Genomic DNA, 15481 nt, shown 5'->3' with positions numbered 1-15481 from the left:
GACGAACCACACACCCTTTTAACACGCTTTTGCCTAAGAGTGTGAGGCGCATGGTTGTGAGTTATAGGCACCAAAAACACCTATATGGGTGTAATATGGTTTACAGTGTACCCCTGCAGATACCAAATTAATTTTGAGGAAGCTCGACTGCTCCACATTTAACTCATACTGCGCACATTCGCGTGTGCTCTTCTGCCTCCCTCAAAATCACAAACGTCTGTTTTTAACATTTCGCGTGAGAAGCAGTTCTCTTAACATTCCGCGTCAGAAGCAGTTCCTACACACTAAGAAAAAATCGAGTATTTGGGGAGTATTTCTGCCGCGCAACAATAATTGTCATCTGGCTTGCTCGCGTTTCCTTTCTTGAAAACCCAGCTCTCGTCCCTTTCCGATCGAGAATGCTACGTCACGCTGATAACGCGCGCGCCGTTCGTGACCGGGATGTGCCGCGACCGCGGCGATAACGCGAGGAAAGTGCGCAGATGGATGACGATTATAGTTGCGTGGCAGAAATACTCCCCAAACACTCCATTTTTTCTTAGAGTGTACACTGATTTACGAACAGCTTGTAAAGCTGGGCGCAGAAAAATGCGGTGCAATGTTCTCGGCTGGCGCACAGTCATTTTTCTGGGGTCTTATCTCATCGAGGAAGCATCTCCAAGGAATCAGAATTGAGGAAATTCACCGTACTCGCAAATTTAGCGGTGTAATTAGAAAAACATAGGCAAAGGTTGAGAGTCGACATATGGGGTGTTTTCAGTGAAATTCTTTTTGAAAAAAACACGTGTTGAGGATCCTGGGTGCGGAATTGCGGCCAAGACTAATACGGCCTTGGTTTCTGTCTAACTGATCAACGGGAATGCCTTAGAGGCATCATGAAACGCGAAAATTGGCCGTCGGCGTCCCGCGGCGTCTTCGTCAACGCAAGTGATGCAAAAAATAATCATGCGATGACGTCACAATACGACGTCCTCATGACGTGACTGTGACGTCACACGACGGGACGTTGTATGATGGTGTCGTCCCATGACATCGTCCCTGTGTCAAACGTAAATCGATCCAGAAGGCACTGTGAAACCACGCTGGGTGCAGAAGGCTTTCTGAGGACGGCGGGGAAGGATCAGTACATCGACCAGGAAAAGCAGAAGATGGTTTTCACCTTTGATTCGTATATGGCGAGTGCGTAGGGGACCCTGTGACTTTTTGTGTCCTCGTGATTGTTTGCGCTCAACTTAAATACAGCCAGCTAATGATTTGACTGCTTCGCAGTTGCGAAACTCTGCCCACCCTGGACCCATACGCCCGTCTTTTATGTCTTTACGTCATTTCCACATGCGTTTTTTTTTCATCTCTTTTTTTTTCATTCCCAAAGGATTCACAATCTCAGTTGTCTCTACGCCTCACAAATTGTTTACGATGCTGGCTGTATATGTGGCACGAGGTTGTAAAGATTTTCCCGTCTATCACATGCGACCGATTATTTGATGACAAAGAAAGAGAGCCGCACTTAAGCTACGCGTATTTCCCTTCCTATGCACATTAGCCATCTCATTTTCAAAGGTGCGAAGCGAGAGCACCCTATCCAATAGACCAGGGGTCTCAAACTCACCTCAGCCAGCGGGCCGCCATCACTAATTGTAGTCCAGGAGGGACCAGAGCAGTAAAGAACCTTGAAGGGGGGGGGGGGAATAGGATATTGAGAAAAATATCAGCTAACGCTGTTAACGGAAATGTGAAAGGCAGCCTTCCCCACATCTCATGTATAGGTGATTTCCTAAGAAGATTTCGAGTCCGGAATCGAGAAATATCAATACCGATGTGCAGAATGGCTGAAATAGGGACGCCGATTCTGAAACAGTTTTTGTTTCACGGTTATGTTTCAAAATATGGTGACCAAATGGGTTGTCTTCAGGCCAGTCACGTGCGTGCATCTCATGAACAGACTTCTTCACATATATATATATATATATATATATATATATATATATATATACCCTCCTCCGCGAAAAAGAGCATCGGCTCGATGCTGCAAGGTAGTTGTAAGAGAAAAAAAAAAACAAAGCAGCTTACACAACGCGAATGGACAATGGTGAAATGTTACGCGCGCAGTCAATGAACGGTGAGGCGATGCTAGTGGCACAAATAAAGGAAACAAAAAAATGAACGGTAGGAAAATTATGAACGCGCAAAATAAGGCTTCATGCGCACGACATGAACTATGTCGGAGCTCGGTTGTCTTCGTTGTGTTCCAGTTGACGACGCAGTGTCCGGAACCACTTCGTAGTTTACGTCTCTCACGCGGCGTAACACCTTATACGGACCGAAGTATCTGCTCAGCAACTTTTCGGAGAGGCCACGGCGACGAACAGGAGTCCACACCCAAACTTTGTCTCCTGGACTGTAGGATACGTCTCTGTGGCGGACGTTGTAGCGTCGTGCATCTGCCTGTTGCTGCAGACCGATGTGTAGTCGCGCGAGCTGGCGAGCTTCCTCTGCATATATATATATATATATATATATATATGGGATGTAGGAGGGTCACGCGCGGGCCTAGCAAAAGGTGCACGGGCCCGCGTGTTGTGACCCCTGCAATAGAGCATGTTTTCTTCCCCCTCCCCCTAAGCAAAGGGGATGTTACAATACTGGTTGACCTCCCTGAGTTTCTCTCATTTTTTTATCTCGCTTTATTGTCTCTATTACTTTCAGAGAACTCATTTCAGGTGTTCTATTGTGTTCTCAATTCAGGTGTTCAAGCCTATGTCGTTCCTGACTTGTACCTGTTGTATAAACCTCTTGTTTGGGCTAGGTGGTGCATTATTTAGGACTTAATGGAGAACTGCGAGAAAAAACACGGACGAAGGCAGGCAAGCACACATGGTGGCCGTACACACTCTGCGCGTATTGTGTACGAGTTCACTCGTTTTACAAAAAAGCGGACAAGTTCGAAGCAAGCGCCGTGTTTCATCTCTCTTCATAGAAAATTTTGGCTGCCGAGCTCATTTCGCAAACATTTTTTGTTTATGTGTCAAACTCGGGCTATTTGACTCCGCTACGAGACGCGTGGGATTCATTCCACTTGTTGTTTACAAAACGCACCCGCCTACAAAGCTGAAGTTATACGAGATCGCGATGCTATAATGTATCCTCACAGTGCAGCGAGCATACACCGCGACACGAAGCGTTCTTTTCTTTACGCGAGAATGACTCGGAGCAAATATTCGCCGCCGTATAGGCAAATGCTCGGAGCTGGAATTCGACGAAACTGTCCGTCTCCAACACGCTCTTTTCTGCAACATGGAACACCTGGCGGGTGTGTATAGCTTGATCGGGGCTACACCGAAATTCAATAATACGAAAGACAAAAAAAAGGAAAAAAGAAAAAAATACGAAAGATAAGACACGCAACGCGGCGCTGTGTACCTCCATTTCTTAGCCTTTCGCCCATGTCACTATCGCTGTAGCCACAATGAAGCGTCCTTTGGTTAAGGGGAAAGCCTTAAATACCTCATCAAACACAGATATTGACCATCGGCTGCGCCGGCGTCAACACGAGTGATGCCAAAAAACATCATCACGTGATGCCATCACCGCGTGACATCATCATGACGTCACAGATCACCGAAATGTGTGACATCATGACGTCACCATTAGATAACTACTACGTCGCATAGCGCGGCGTGACTAGATGGCGTCATAAGATGACAACGTCGCTTGGACAAAGGTGGGCTGATCCCGGAGGCCGTTCAAGGCCAGGTGTGGTGCGGAAGGCTTACAATGTCTCCGATCCAAGATCTTTGAAGTTCTCAAAATTCAATACCGAGCTGTTCGTCAAATGCACATCACGAGTGGCCGGTATTTAAATTGTTACAAGCAAGAAGTACACTAAAAGGTTGAAAAACAGGCGAGCCTGGATGGTTCGCGTTTGCTTCCACAAGGGGTCTCAAGACAGCACACCCAACGTCGTTTTCCTTTTCCACCGTTTTGTCTGCATGTTCATTCGCGCTGTATGCGTCGTGCATTGCAACCGCCCGTGACATTTCCCCGTTGGCAGACGAAGCCCGCCGGGCGAGTCACTCAGTGGTTCGTGCATTGCATAGCTTCATGCGAGCGACGTGCGCCACTTCTGTTTTAGCCGAGCGCCGTCCAGTGCTTGTGAGCCGTGCTATGCGGTAGTTGACCTCACTGAGGCGTTCGAGGATAACGTAGGGCCCGACATAGTGAGCGAGAAATTTCTGGTACAGGCCACGTTTCCGTAAAGGCGTCCAGAGCCACACCTGATCTCCAGGATTGAAGTGAACATGTCGGTGACGGTCGTCATAGCGGATCTTTGACCGGTCTTGCGAGGTGACGGTGCGTAGCCGAGCGAGGCGTCGCGCTTCTTCTGCTCTACAGAGAATCTCGTTGATCGGCTCACTGTCATGAGCGGAGTAGGGAAGCATGGTGTCGAGATTGTAGCGCGGTGGACGAGCATAAAGGAGAAAGAAAGGTGAGTAACCAGTGGTCTCGTGTCTTGCGGTGTTGAAAGCATAGGTGATGAAAGGCAAAATAGTGTCCCAGTTCCTGTGCGCGGAGTCGATGTACATGGACAGCATGTTGGCAAGCGTTCGGTTCGTGATAGCGCGGCGTGACTTGATGGCGCCATCACATGACAACGTCGCTTGGACAAAGGTGGGCTGATCCCGGAGGCCATTCAAGACAGGTGAGGTGCATTGAAGTCCTCAAAACTCAATACCGAGCCGTTCGGGAAACGCACATCACGAGTGGCCGCTATCTAAATAATATCTGTGCCAGCTGTGTTTGCGTAACACCAGCGGGTACAGAGTCAGCAACGGTATTTTACCCAATAAAGCTGAATAAATATTTAACTTAAGCTTCTCTTAATACAGAGGGTTAATTATGTAGCCAGGTACGCGGCATTAGTTATATGGGAAGCAAGACGAACTGACAATGTTACGCAAGAAGAAGCAATATGTATCTATCTGTTGATCTATTCGCTCAGCCCACATGCTAGGTGGATATTAAAGGGGTATTGCAACATTTTTTCAGCATGGTCAGAAAATGCTGCCGATCGGTAGTCGAGGCTCCTGAAAACACACGAGCCAAACATTTAACGGATCACGCAGCCTGGAATTTACATTTTCTTTCTCAAGGTCAGCTAGAAATCACTTCCTCTTCTCTCTACAAATGATTCCATACAACCAAATCACTGCGCCATATACCTAAAGTCGACGGCCGTTGGCTTATGTGAGCATAGTGAGCTTCAGACTTACCGTGGCCGCCGCGGAATGCTGCCTTGTGCCTGCGAGCGCGCTCGCGATCACACCGAATCTAAGCCGCTCGTTCGAAGAAAAAATGAGAAAAAAGTGCTCAAGGTCTTGACACGCGCTGACGAAGGGACGCACCTTCTTGCCCCCTTGTCACTCTTCTCCCTGCGTAGCTTTCAGCGCGCTCGCTAGTACGAAAGGAGAGAGAAAGCGCTTCAGGAGTGCGGCAGATCCCTGTAACTCCTCCGCCCGTACTTGACGGATTTTAAAAATTTTTTGCAGCAGTTTAATCGCGAGGCAATACGCTCTTTTACCGAAGTCGTAAGGCGATAACTTGGAAAAGTGTTTCAGGACCCTTTAAGGAGCCCGGCAACACTTTTCCCCTCTGCGCTGCATTCGCTTCGTGGTTATGTTTATCACTTATTATAACAACTTATAAAGCCCAGAATATTCCTCGCCAAAAATATGTTATTTTTCTCAAAAAGCTGAACCTGAATCATTTGGTGATGATTAGTTATTTGCAAAAATATTAAAAATTAATTGAAAAATGAAAAGAAAAATACGGGACATCCCACGCATTGTGGGAATCGATGTAATGCGAAGCAGCAGGCAAAGAGCTGCTACATCGCCTTGTTTGTCCTTGAGACAAGTGAAGTCGTTCATGTAATGGCATCTAGTTCGCTATATATCGCATGTTTGCCATGCATGCATGCCAGGCCCGTAGCCAGGGTGGGGGGGGGGGGGGGAGTCGGGGGGTCCCGGGCCCCCATCGAAATTTTTATGATACATGGTGTTTTACCGAGAATAAATAATGAAAATAGGCGTTTTGCTCAAATAGTCAAAGTTTTAAGCAAGTGGCCCCCCCCCCCCAAAAAAAAAAATACCTGGCTACGGGCCTGATGCATCCATCCATGTAAAATCCGGTCTCATCATCATCACCATCATCATCAGCCTGTCTACGCCCACTGCAGGGCAAAGGCCTCTCCCATGTTCCGCCAATCAACCCTGCCCTGTGCTTTCTGCTGCCACGTTACACCTACAAACTTCTTAATCTCATCTACCCACCTAATTTTCTGTCTCCCCCTCACGTGTTTGCCATCTCTTGGAATCCAGTAAGTTACCCTTAATGACCACCGGTTATCCTGCCGACGTGCTACGTTGCCGGCCCATATAATTTCTTCTTCTTGATTTCAACTATGATATCCTTAACCCCCGTTTGTTCCCTGACCCACTCTGCTCTGCGGTATATCCGGTATATACCGGCATATACCATCCTCCGGTAGATACCATGCTAATTAAATGTATATTCTGGAATATACAACGCATGGCCTGTCATTTATGTTCATCACGCATTAGTGTCACGTCATACTAATTTTCGTATATATCCAGGTAACAAAACGGTCGGAAGCGCACCACAACAGTGTCATGTAAATCATACCGTACATGACATGCATGTCGCGATTGGCATGTTAGGACCTGTCATTTATGTTCGTCATAGAGTCCCTTCGCGCAATTCCAGTTTTGGTGTATATCAAGCTAGCGAAATGGCCGGGAGTGCACCATGAGCGCGGCATGTAAATCATGTCGTACATGACCTGCTTTTCATGGTTTTCATGTTAGCACCTGTCATTTATGTTCGTCATACAGTCACGTCACGTAATGCCAATTTTAGTGTATATCAAGCGGGCGAAAGGCCACAAGTGCACCATGGCATGTAAATCATGCCACACATTACATGCAAGTCATGGTGTCCATGTTGCCACCTCTCATTTACGTTTTTTATGCAGTTGCGTCGCCAATATCAGTCCTGATATTGTTACAAGAATGTTTCACACTGCCGAAGCAAGGAAGGCACCAAAGAAGACGACGTGATGTTACTGTGTGCGGCACGCTCTCCGCCATCTTGTCTAACGCTTAAGCGCTGTGTAAATATATTGTAAATACGCACTGCTTCCCTGTGTGCCTTCACGTAATATTTTGGTGGAGGTGCGGGGTAGCAACGCACAACGGAGCTCCGCAGCGGCCGCCAAGTCGCCACTTCAAACATGTCTACCGGCAGGGATCCTGCGTCAACAGCCGCGCCCACCGTACCAACGGCGCCCACCTCGCCTGTGGTCATTGTGGCCGCTCCACCCCGTGATCCTGGCAACTTTTCGGGCACTGACGGCGAGGACGTAGATGAGTGGCTTCAACTCTACGAGCTCGTCAGCGAAAATCACAGGTGGGACCCAACTTTGATGCTGGCAAACCTTATATTTTACTTGAAAGGAACGACCAAGGCATGGTTGAACAACAACGTGGAAGAGCTCACAAGCTGGAGCGTATGTAAGACCAAGTTACGCGAGGTGTTTGGCCAATCTGCCGGCTGCAGGCGAGCCGCCAAGAGAGAACTTGGTATGCGTGTCCAGACGTCCACGGAGTCGTACCTGGCGTATATTCAGGATGTCTTGACCCTTTGCCGTAAGGTTGATGCCATCATGGCAGAAGCTGACAAGGTGGCGCACGTGCTCAAGGGCATAGCGGACGATGCATTTAACCTCCTTGTGTTCAGAGGCTGTTCGACCGTCCAAGATGTCATCACTGAGTGCCGACGCTTCGAAGAGGCTAAAAGCCGTCGCATTGCCCACCACTTCGCCCGTCTTCCTAACACTGCTGCGACATCAACGTGTGATGACCTTCGTATAGAGACCCAACCCACCCCCCTGTCCGGTGACAATACCAGAATCGTTCGACGCGAAATTGAAGCTATATCGCCCGCACCCTTGAAAGCCCTGGCACCCAGTGATCCTCAGCCGACCATATCCCTCATACAGACGGTTGTGCGCCAAGAACTGGCAAATGTGGGCCTTCAGACGATCTGCTCTGTGCACCGTCCCGACGTGGTCACTCCGCCTACCTTGAGCCCCCCCTCCGCCTACTACCGCCACCCTGCTCCGAGTAACCGTGACCCAAATGCGTGGAGGACGCCTGACGACAGGCCCATTTGCTTTCGATGCGAACGAGTGGGACACAATTCGCGTCATTGCCGAAGCACTTGGACCTCTCCATCGCGGACAAGCTTCAACAACTTCCACTCATCAGCCCGTACTTCTAACCAAGTACCGCCACGCCGCGACGACTCAGCAAATTACGTCCCGACCACTACGACCACCGCCCAGTACAGCCGCTCGCCTTCCCCACGAGGTAGAGTTTCCCAGTCCCCTCCGCCACGTCGTTCCTCGTCCCCGTCCTACACCCGACGCTTTCCTTCGGGAAACTAACGGGTGCAGCTCCTGGAGGTGACGCTGCTGGTACGACCTGCCCTCAAATTCCTCTGTTGACGCTCCCTACCAATCAGAACCTGATCGATGTTGAAGTTGACGGTATACCTGTTACGGCTTTGGTTGACACTGGCGCCCATATTTCTGTTATGAGCTCTAATATTCGTGACTGTTTAAAGAAAGTCCTCACTCCAGCCCCTTCACGCAGTGTTCGTGTTGCTGACGGCGGTGCAGCTACCGTCATTGGCGTCTGCACAGCGCGCGTTACTATTGCCGGCCACCAAACTTCCGTTCTCTTCACCGTTCTCACCCACTGCACCAATGATGTTATCCTCGGTCTTGATTTTCTGTCTTACCATTCCGCCCTTATTGACTGTTCAGCTGGTACTGTGCAACTTGACCTGCCGTGTCCGACTGATCCGCCCACTGTCGCCCAAGGTCGCCTGTGCTCTGCTGAACATGTCCGTTTGTCACCGCAAACAGTGACCTGCATCGCCGTAGCGCCCTCGCCACCTGTACCTGATGGCGACTATGTGCTCGCGCCCATCACGTCCATTCTCTTGACGCACAGTGTTACGTTTCCGCACACTGTTATTCACTTACGTGAAAACCGTGCTTGCATTCCTGTGCTCAATTTGGCTCTGTGTCCACAAGTGCTCCCACGCGGAATTGCCCTCGCCTTGCTGACGCCCTCTGACGAGTGCGTTATCTCAGCTTTGTCCCCCTATGATGTTGCTCCCTCCAACTACAAGCCTGTCCGGTCTTCTCTAGCAAGTCCGTCTCCTGATGTGGAAAAAATGATCGCGCCAGACCTTTTGCCCCACCAAGCTGACGCGCTCTTTTGCCTCCTTCAATCATACTGGGACGTATTTGACTTTTGTGACCGTCCACTAGGGCAAACCTGTGCTGTGAAGCACCGCATTAATACCGGCGATGCTTCTCCGGTCCATCGAAGGCCATACCGCGTATCTCCAACTGAGCGCCACATAATTCAAAAGGAAGTCGACAAGATGCTCGCCAAAGACATAATTGAGCCATTGTCCTTATTCTTGACAAGAACTACAAGGGAAGCCCCCATGGGCTTCCCTTGTAGTTCTTGTCAAGAAGAAGGACGACAGTTGGCGATTCTGCGTAGACTACCGACATCTGAACAAGATCACTAAAAAAGACGTCTACCCGCTACCGCGCATTGACGACGCCCTGCATTGCCTGCACGGCGCTAAGTACTTTTCCTCCATCGACCTTCGGTCAGGATACTGGCAAATTGCTGTCGACGACATGGACCGCGAAAAGACCGCTTTTGTGACACCAGACGGCCTTTACCAGTTTAAAGTCATGCCTTTCGGGTTATGCAACGCTCCGGCCACCTTCGAGCAGATGATGGACACTCTCTTGCGCAGGTTCAAGTGGTCAATTTGCCTGTGTTACCTTGACGAAGTTATAGTCTTTTCCCCGACCTTTGAAACGCACCTCGAACTTCTTTCCTCCATCCTTTCTGTTTTTCGCAATGCCGGTCTCCAACTGAACTCAAAGTGTCACTTCGGACGACAACAACTAACCATGTTGTGCCATCTTGTCGACTCCTCTGGCGTACGCCCTGATCCTGATAAAGTTCGAGCCGTGCAGAACTTCCCTGTCCCGACCTGCATAAAGAATGTCCGCAGCTTTCTCGGTCTCTGCTCGTACTTTTGACGTTTTGTGAACAATTTTGCGGACGTCGCACGCCCTCTCACCGACTTACTGAAGAAAGATGTCCCGTTCTCCTGGGGCACTGCGTAGGCTACGGCGTTCTCTACACTCATCACGTTGCTAACCACACCACCTATTCTGGCTCATTTCGACGTTTCCGCCCCAACAGAAGTCCGCACCGACGCCAGCGGCCACGGAATCGGTGCTGTATTGGTCCAGCATCAAACCGGGTGCGCCCGTGTTATTGCCTATGCCAGCCGTCTCCTCTCCGCAGCCGAACAGAACTACTCAATCACCGAAAGGGAGTGCCTTGCACTCGTTTGGGCGGTAGGCAAATTTCGGCCCTACTTACATGGTCGACATTTCACCGTCACAACCGATCGCCACGCACTCTGTTGGCTTTCGTCTTTGAAGGATCCCACTGGGCGTCTTGGTCGCTGGGCACTCCGACTCCAAGAATAACTACTCCGTGTGTTACAAATCTGGCCGCTTACACCATGACGCTGACTGCCTGTCCCGCAATCCAGTGGACCCTCCTGAGGATTTGGATGAAGCGCCACCATGTGTACTCTCCATCTCCGCTTTAAGCAACATCCGTGATGAACGGCGTCGAGATCCCGTCTTATGCGACATAATTGAGAAGCTTAATTCTCCGACGCCCGATCCGTCTACCCGACTGTTTGTGCTTAAGGACGGCACATTGTACCGTCACAACGTCCACACCAATGGACGCGAACTGCTCCTTGTCGTACCTTCTCATCTACGGGCGAGCGTTATCGGCCAGCTACATGACGCCCCCACTGCCGGTCACCTTGGTGTTTCTCGGACGTACGACCGTGTACAACGTCGATTTTACTGGCCCTGCCTTCATCGTTCTGTCCGCCGCTACGTGGCCGCATGCGACCAGTGCCAACGCCGGAAGAAACCTCCTATGAGTCCCGCCGGACTCCTCCAGCCACTTGATGTTCCCTTTGACCCGTTCTTCCGAGTTGGCCTGGACCTCCTAGGTTCTTTTCCTGCATCTATTTCCGGAAACAAGTGGATAGCTGTCGCGACGGATTACACAACCCGGTACGCCATTACGCGAGCTCTACCAACCAGCTGTGCCACGGATATCGCCGATTTCCTTCTGCACGACGTCATCCTTCATCATGGTGCCCCACGCCAACTCCTCACAGATCGTGGACGCTATTTTCTCTCCAGAGTTATTGATGACCTGCTTCGCTCCTGCGAGACGAAACATAAATTTACGACGGCCTACCACCCACAAACTAATGGACTGACTGAACGTTTCAACCGGACTTTAACTGATATGCTCTCTATGTACGTCTCCTCCGACCATCATGACTGGGACGTTGCATTGCCCTTTGTTACATTTGCATATAATTCCTCACGCCACGATACCGCTGGTATTTCACCTCTCTATCTTTTGTCACCATCTTTCCGGCAGCCGTTGATGCGCCGACTGAATACGCCCGTGATGCTATCACCAGAGCTCGCGAAGCACGAGAAGTCGCTCGTCAGCGCATTTTAGCTTCGCAAGACCACCAGAGGCAGCGTTACGATGCCCATCATCGCGACGTTTCTTTTACCCCGGGTTCACTTGTGCTGTTGTGGACCCCGACTCGGCGTGTTGGACTTTCCGAAAAACTGCTTTCCCGATTCTCCGGCCCATATCGTGTATTGCGCCAGGTGACCGATGTCACCTACGAGATAGGCCCTCTCGAGTCTACATCTGCCTCCGTTTCACTGCCTACAGACATTGTTCATGTGTCCCGCCTTAAGCTCTACCGCTCAGCAACACCATAGAAAGCACCGAGACGGTGCTTCACCACCCGAAGGTCATGTTACAAGAATGTTTCACGCTGCCGAAGCAAGGAAGGCACCAAAGAAGACGACGTGATGTTGCTGTGTGCGGCACGCTCTCCGCCATCTTGTCTAACGCTTAAGCGTTGTGTAAATATATTGTAAATACGCACTGCTTCCCTGTGTGCCTTCACGTAATAATATATATAGAGCCATCTAAACGGCCACGAGTGCGCCATGAGTGTCGCATGTAAATCATGTCGACATGACATGCATGTCGGGATTTTCATGTTACCACCTTTCATTTATGTTTGGCATACAGCCGCTTCGCGCAATACCAGTTTTGGTGTATATCAAGTGAGCGAAACAGCAGCGATCGGACAATGAGTGCGGCATGTAAATCATGCCGTAAATTATATGCATATCATGATTTTCAAGTTACCACCTGTCTTCTCTGTTTGCCATACAGCCACGTCACGCAATACTAGTTTTTGTGTATATCAAGCGAGCGAAACGGCCGCGAATGCACTATGAGCGTAGCATGTAAATCATGTCGTACATCACTTGCATATCATGATTTTCATGATTTCACTTGTCATTTACGTTCACCATACAGTCGCGTCGCACGAAACCATGGTGTATATAAAGCCAGTGATAGGGCCGCGAGTGCACCATGAGAGCGGCATGCAAATCATGCGTACATGACATATGCATGTCATGACTTTCATATTACCATGGATCAGTTATGTTTTCCATAGAAAAGTATGTAATCATACCAGTTTTGGTTTGTATTCATTCATTTAAACGGCCACGAACGCCAAGAGACGATGTAATGGAAGTGATGCTGTACATGACACGCGTGTCACGATTTGCACTTTAGGGCCTATCACTTATATTAGTTATGCACTCTTGTCACGCCATACCAATTTTGATATATATGAAAAATCACACCATCTCCCGCTAAAGGGGACCTGAGGCGATGCGAAGCAGCGTTTCGGCATGTAGAGCCCGCGTTTCAGAGGTGGAGTGGGGAGGGGGGTAGAGAGGAAAAGGGGAGAGGGGAAGTGGGGAAAGGGAGGGAGAGATGGAAAAGGGAGAGGGGGAGCGGAGAGTGGAGAGGGTAAGTGGAGAGGGGGAGGGGTAAAGTGGAGAGAGTGAGGAGGCGTGTGGAGAAGGCTTGCGCATGCGCAGTAAGAGTGGTCACGCCGCACACCACCGCCACCGGATTGAACTCCGCTATGCATCAGATCTAAAACAAAACGGCCGCAAGAGCCCCAAGACCGTGGTATGTAAATCATGCTTTTCATGACATGCATATCATAATTTTCATGTTATGACCTGTCTTTTATGTTTGTAATTCGGTCATGTTATGTCATGCAAATTTTGGTATACATCGCATTAACGAAACGGCCAGGAGAGCACAAGGTCGTAGGCGGATAGATAGATAGATAGATAGATAGATAGATAGATAGATAGATAGATAGATAGATAGATAGATAGATAGATAGATAGATAGATAGATAGATAGATAGATAGATAGATAGATAGATTCAAAGTCACAGAAGTTCCCTAGGAAATGCTTCGCACTTAAAAAACTATCATTCCCATCAAAGATCGGTGCCTTGAGATTAAGGAAAAAATTGGGTTCGTTGTAGTCGCTGAAACCAGTAATTTGTTTAGGTGATCTCGCGCGACACAGCTTTAGTTCTGCGCGCAAAGTTCAAAGCACACTCTAAGCGTCAGAAATTATTTTCCAGGAGGATAACGCCTCAATAGAGGCGCAGGTCACTGCCCACGTGGTTAGGCTATCGTCGACCAAGGCTGGCAGGAGAATCCTTGACGACGTTGGCATGGCTCCTTGGATTACGGAGGAACGCCGGGCAACACAAAGTCGGGAAACGAGCGCGACCTACATGGTGGGACCCTTCCCACGAAACGTACATCCACAGTATAACGAGGGTAGACAGAAAGCCCGTGCACGAGCCATCTTCAGGAGAGTTAAGGGTGACATGGATTCCGCCATCTTTTTCGGTGTAGCGCAGCACGAGAGCAGGAGAATGTTTGCGTTCTCAGTTACAGACGTGCGGAAGGCGCTTCGCTTCTCCGCCTCGGTAAGGGTTGCCACACCAGGTACAGCAGAGCAAATCGCGGTTGTCTCACCCAGAGCTTTACTACATTTACACCAAATCGAGCGAGGCAATCACAGCTTTCCAATCGGGCAACCTCGCTCGAGAGGCGGCCTTCATTGTAGAGAAGAGGGCTTGTCCCGGTTCTCATGTTATCACTTCATTCCCGGCACACATGAGGAAGAACGTTCTCGAGGGCTTCCCAAACCTCAACGAGCTGGCCCACGATCGTGCGCGAGAACTCACGCGCCGCCACGGTCTGGAGGCTCCGGAGGGGCAGGAAGGGACTCGGCAGAACGTTCCATTTCTCACATTTAATGAATTCACTAAACATTACCAACTTGGAAGGAGAGCTTATCCTCTGCATCATCCGAAGCTCAGCAGAGTTCAGTCAGCTCATCTGAGAATGTTGGAGATGGCGTCTTTCCCGTCTCGGGGCTTCCTCAGCAAGATATACTCGGACGCTTACCATGGTTGCCCTGACTGCAATGAAACATTTTCTTCTATGACTCACATGCTCTGGCGACGTCCTGCGTTGCCTTCTCTCCAGCGAAGCCGAATGGGAGGAGGCCATCAGAAGCACGGCACTCCGAAAGCAAGCCCAGGCTATCCAGAGGGCCCAGAAAAGGGCGGAGCATCAAGGCGTTCTGTCCGGTACGTGGGCGCGGCCAGCGCTTACAACGTCCTCGGATACACGCAGCGCGACTTGGACAAAGACAGGAGACACATAAAACACAGACGAGCGCCGACTTACAACTGAGTTTATTTGCACTTCGACAGGCGTTTTTGTATGCACCAAACCAGCCTATATCAACCATTACACAGATGAGCAAAATAAAAAGACAACGCGAAAGGACCCAATGATGCTGTAAGCAAAAAGAACACAAACAATTTCGCATCCCTACAGCGAGACGAAAGTCCGCCGTTTATGCGCACCTATGTCACACAAAGCGAACTGATTTTGGATGAAAAGATGGCACAAAGAATTACACTTCAGAAAACGCGCCTATCAAAACCAAGCCGAAGAGGCGCAGCGTGTGAAATATCTAACTTGGCCGAGTGATGAGCGAAGTAGGTATCTAAAAGAACAGTGACCAACAAACCACGGAGAAGCACGTGAGGATGAACCACTTAAATGACAACCTAGAGATCAGATATCGGCGTCAGTTACTAAAACTAACAGCCTGCTTGCCCTCTTAGCGAAAACCGAGCAAAGCAACACCAAAAGCATACAAAATCATTAAAAGATAACTGGGAACGGACCAAGATAATTCCGATTAACCAGGCGCCGGGGTGAACCCCACGCACTGTGAAAAACGAACTATTTACCTCATTT

The 15481-nt window shown here is 49.6% G+C and overlaps 1 protein-coding gene across 1 annotated transcript; it reads right to left on the bottom strand.

Moving 5' to 3' along the window:
- Positions 1–4070: 4070 nt before the first annotated feature.
- Positions 4071–4592, bottom strand: LOC119385393 (uncharacterized). The gene has a single exon (XM_037652842.1). It carries the CDS (start codon positions 4590–4592, stop codon positions 4071–4073), a length of 522 nt encoding a protein of 173 aa, XP_037508770.1.
- Positions 4593–15481: the final 10889 nt, after the last annotated feature.

Source organism: Rhipicephalus sanguineus, chromosome 3 (genome assembly GCF_013339695.2).
Source record: "Rhipicephalus sanguineus isolate Rsan-2018 chromosome 3, BIME_Rsan_1.4, whole genome shotgun sequence".
In the NCBI taxonomy this organism is placed as follows: domain Eukaryota; kingdom Metazoa; phylum Arthropoda; class Arachnida; order Ixodida; family Ixodidae; genus Rhipicephalus; species Rhipicephalus sanguineus.
This window is presented reverse-complemented; position numbering and strand designations above follow the sequence as displayed.